The 4,548-nt window shown below is 48.2% G+C and overlaps 1 protein-coding gene across 1 annotated transcript; it reads right to left on the bottom strand.

The window, feature by feature from the left end:
* Positions 1–779: 779 nt before the first annotated feature.
* On the bottom strand, positions 780–1,607 carry LOC131162410 (uncharacterized). The gene is made up of 2 exons (XM_058118860.1): positions 1,314–1,607; positions 780–1,224 (listed from the first exon to the last, which is right to left on the bottom strand). Exons 1-2 carry the CDS (start codon positions 1,602–1,604, stop codon positions 1,051–1,053), a joined length of 465 nt encoding a protein of 154 aa, XP_057974843.1. The 5' UTR covers positions 1,605–1,607; the 3' UTR covers positions 780–1,050.
* Positions 1,608–4,548: the final 2,941 nt, after the last annotated feature.

The following is a 4,548-nucleotide window of genomic DNA, read 5'->3' as shown; positions in this document are numbered from 1 at the left end:
TTGGTTTGCCGCTATGGCATTCCCTCGGCAATAGTTACAGACCACGGGAAGCAGTTCGACAACGACCGCTTCAAAAAGTTCTGTTTAGACCTATCTATTAAGCTTCTCTTTGCGTCAGTGGCGCACCCCCAGAGCAATGGACAAGTTGAGAACATGAATCGGACGATTCTGCACGGACTGAGGACGCAACTCGAATCCATGCAAGGTAGATGGATAGAGGAACTCCCTTCCCTTATATGGGTGTACCACACCACCAAGAGAGCAGCAACAGGGGAAACCCCGTTCATGCTTGTCTTCGGCGCAGAAGCAGTCATCCCAGCAGAGGTGGGCATACCCTCTTGACGAAGGAAGTACTTTAATGAACAGACCAACAGTGAGGAGCTCAAGTCAAAAATAGACCTACTAGAAGAGAGACAGGATCAGGCGAGTTTAAAAGTTGCAGCGTACCAGCAGAGGGTAGCAAAGTACTACAACAACCGCGTCAAAGTACGGAATTTCCATCCAGGAGACTTAGTCCTAAGGAAGAGGTTCCGAGCAAGGGTCGCACAAGTTAAAGCCTAACTGGGAGGGCCCATACAAGGTCACAACAGAGATAAAACCCGAAACATACAAGTTGGAAGATGTAGGGGAGAAAGAAGTTAAGAACACATAGAACTCTGAAATGTTAAAGAAATACTATTCTTAAGAACCGCTTCTTGCAGCGCTGTAATAAAAGTGTCTCTTACAAAAGTTGCACTACATCAATAAAGGATGAAAAATTCAAAATACATGTTCGGTTCCTACAAACTAGTTTGCTTTGCTCCCCTCTCCAACTTCCTCCTCCTCCCCTTCTTCATCCTCTTCTAGATCCTCCGCAGACTCGGGGCTCTCGTCGCCATAACCATGAGAGCTTACACCATCAAGAGGAATCTCAGGATGTTTAGTCCTTACTTGATCACGGCACCTCCTGAATCCAACTCGATAAGCTTTAGAGGTGTCGATAACAAATTGGTTGGAGTCTTTGTACTTCTTCACTGCAGTTCAGGAAGCATAAGCAGCAGCAACAGCTTCTCAAGCAGGAAGTTCCTCCCTACGAAGGCGATCGACCTCTGCCTGCAGAGCCCGCTCGCAGACCTCGGCCTCGTGCAGTTCGTTCTGAGCGAGAACATATTTTTCCCGGACATCGAGTGTCTGGCGATACATCTCCGTAACTTTCTCCTCCTGGGCTAGAGCCATCGTCGCCAGCTGTAGAAGAATACAAAGTATGGACAGTTAGCAAGACTATGCATAAGTAAAAAAAAAAAAAAAAAATGTAAAGCAAGTAAAGTAGACACCTGGTACGAAGTATGGCGGATTTTCGCCGAGAGAGCGTCAGGAAGGGTACATTGGGCCTGCACAAAATCCTCGGCGTGCACAGCCCGACGGAGAGTAGAGGCAGAACGGGTCGGCTCGTGAAAGATGGCTTCAACTTGAGCTTGCGAGTGCGTAGGAGGAGCAGCATGGACCTCGTCAGTGAGGGCGCCGGAATCACCTAATGCAGGGGCATCCCTTTGAGAGGATTCTCCTTCGACCTCTCTTCTCTTCTTCCTACTCCTACTCACCCTTTGCTTTCTAGCTTCTCCCATGAGGGATTCATACCTGGTGAAGTCCATATCTGCAAGGATAAAAAAGAAAGGGAGTGAGAACACCCACAGTAAAGATAACACCCGAACGTACACATACACATAATCAGGGGAGAGAATGACTTGAGGAAACGGGGCTGATTCCCCATTGCACAAGGACACGCTCTTGGAGCAGCTCCTCATGAGGGATAATACCCTGTTCACCGAGGGCACGAAGTTCTTTCAAGATGGCTTGCTCTTCGGGGGAAAGTCTGGGGAGGAGATGGCGCACCCGAACTACAAGGGAAAAAGGGGTGAAAGGAGAAAAGATAGGTTAGACGGATAACCTACTTGTAAGCCCTGAAAAAGAGGGTGGAGAAAGATAACAACGTTACCATCAAGAGGAGAAGACCAGACAAAGGAGCCTGTGTAATTCAACTCTCCTGAGGCAAAGAAGTAACGGGTCTTCCAGTTATGGATGGAAGAACTGCCTGGTGAGAAAAGTAGATAACCTGGTAGAGAGTTGAAATAATATAGCTCATTCTCTGCAGAATGAGATCGCATTTGGAAGCAACTTCTGAAAAGTGGGACGGTAGGCTGATGGCCCAAGCGGAGCAGAAGCACGGCAAAACAGGTGAGCGAAAGATAAGAGTTCGGAACAAGTTGAGATGGTGCTATGCGGTAAAAACGTAGTACGTTAGAAACTAAAGGGGGGAAAAGGGAGCCTAAGACCCAAATCTAGATAATCGGTATAGAGGTAGAGCTCCTCGGATTTTTGGTCAAGAGCTGACTCGGTAGCAGAGGGTAACCTAACAGTGATATTCGATGGTATGGCAAAAAAATAACGAGCATTCTGTAGGTCGGAGGAGGAAAGCTCACAACGAGCGCTCCGAACTGTAGTAGGAACCCTTAAAGGCTGTGAGGAGCTCTCCATATATATATATATATATATAAACCTGAAGGAAGCAGTACCTACACCTAAGGATCAAACGAGCAAGCAATAGCAAAGACGAAGAAGAAAAGATGCCAAGACAGATCAAGACAGTAAAATTTCACACACAAACAGCTAGGCAATCTTAGAAGAAAAGATCAAACATACAAAACTAACGCAAGAACAACGAAGAACAACAAAACAAAAATGCTATAGAGAGGAAAAGCATACCTAGCACCAAATGGGGGACTGGTGGAATGAAGAAGAGTAGAGAAGCAAGCAGTTCTCTTGGAATGAAGACGAGTGTGGAATGAAAGAGCCCCCTGGCCTTTATAAAGAGAAGAGGGCACGAATCCCTGTGGCGGGAATCTCAAGAATTTTCATTTACGAGAAGGATTGCGTCTCGAGGGAGGAAAAGTACGCAGACAGTCTCTGACAAATGCACAGACGTGGCTTCCCAAGGACAAACGTCACCTCGGAAACACCAAGTCGCCTCGGACACAACGTTAGACGGATGCTTTCATTCGACCCACTTTCCAAGGTATAACATATTTAAAACCTGCTTTTATGTCTCTCTCGCAGGAAAGAAGCGTGCTACGAAGCCTCGGGAAGGTGTAACAAACGCGAAGGCCAAACTGACGAGCACGACTCGTGAGGCCAGAAAAACACAACAGATGAGCACGACTCATCAGGAGGATGGCCCAAACTGACGAGCACGACTCGTGAGGCCAAAATAACCCAACAGATGAGCACGACTCATCAGGAGGATGGCCCAAACTGACGAGCACGACTCGTGAGGCCAAAACAACCCAACAGATGAGCACGACTCATCAGGCGGATGGCCCAAACTAAAGAGCACGACTTGTAAGGCCAGAACAACCCAATAGATGAGCACGACTCATCAGATGGAAGGCCCAGATAACGAGCATCACTTGTAGGGCCACACAACCTAGTAAGTCAGATAGTTCAGCCAATTTCCCTCCACGGGACAGGTCGGACTAATTCCAATCGAACAGTTTGGCCTAAGTCTTCAAAAAACTCAAAAGAAACAGCTTGGCGCAAACAGTTCGGCACGGTTTTTTCGTCGAAGAACTCGGCACAAAGAGCTCGGCACGAGTCTCTCTTCGAAGAGCTCGGCACAAACAGCTCGGCACGAGTCTTTCTTCGAAGAGCTCGGACAAAACAGCTCGGCACGATTCTTTCTTCGAAGAGCTCGGCACAAACAGCTCGGCACGAGTCTCTCTTCGAAGAGCTCGGCACAAACAGCTCGGCACGATTCTTTCTTCGAAGAGCTCGGCACAAACAGCTCGGCACAAGTCTCTCTTCGAAGGTATAATGTTAGACGGATGCTTTCATTCGACCCACTTTCCAAGGTATAACGCATTTAAAACTTGCTTTTATGTCTCTCTCGCAGGAAAGAAGCGTGCTACGACGCCTCGGGAAGGTGTAACAGACGCGAAGGCCAAACTGACGAGCACGACTCGTGAGGCCAGAAGAACACAACAGATGAGCACGACTCATCAGGAGGATGGCCCAAACTGACGAGCACGACTCGTGAGGCCAAAATAACCCAACAGATGAGCACGACTCATCAGGAGGATGGCCCAAACTGACGAGCACGACTCGTGAGGCCAAAACAACCCAACAGATGAGCACGACTCATCAGGCGGATGGCCCAAACTGAAGAGCACGACTTGTAAGGCCAGAACAACCCAATAGATGAGCACGACTCATCAGATGGAAGGCCCAGATAACGAGCATCACTTGTAGGGCCACACAACCTAGTAAGTCAGATAGCTCAGCCAATTTCTCTACACGGGACAGGTCGGACTAATTCCAATCGAACAGTTTGGCCTGAGTCTTCAAAAAACTCAGAAGAAACAGCTTGGCGCAAACAGTTCGGCACGGTTTTTTCGTCGAAGAACTCGGCACAAAGAGCTCGGCATGAGTCTCTCTTCGAAGAGCTCGGCACAAACAGCTCGGCACGAGTCTTTCTTCGAAGAGCTCGGACAAAACAGCTCGGCACGATTCTTTCTT

The sequence above is a fragment of the Malania oleifera genome, chromosome 1 (assembly GCF_029873635.1).
Source record: "Malania oleifera isolate guangnan ecotype guangnan chromosome 1, ASM2987363v1, whole genome shotgun sequence".
Taxonomy (NCBI): Eukaryota; Viridiplantae; Streptophyta; class Magnoliopsida; order Santalales; family Ximeniaceae; genus Malania; species Malania oleifera.
Note: the sequence above shows the minus strand (reverse complement) of the source record. Positions and strands in the feature narration are given on the sequence as shown.

Excerpts from the sequence above, each read along its gene's own strand:
- LOC131162410 (XM_058118860.1), bottom strand. The coding sequence starts at position 1,604 with ATGGGAGAAGCTAGAAAGCAAAGGGTGAGTAGGAGTAGGAAGAAGAGA. Across the intron at positions 1,225-1,313 it reads TCCGCCATACTTCGTACCAG|CTGGCGACGATGGCTCTAGC; the intron begins GTGTCTACTTTA and ends ATTCTTCTACAG.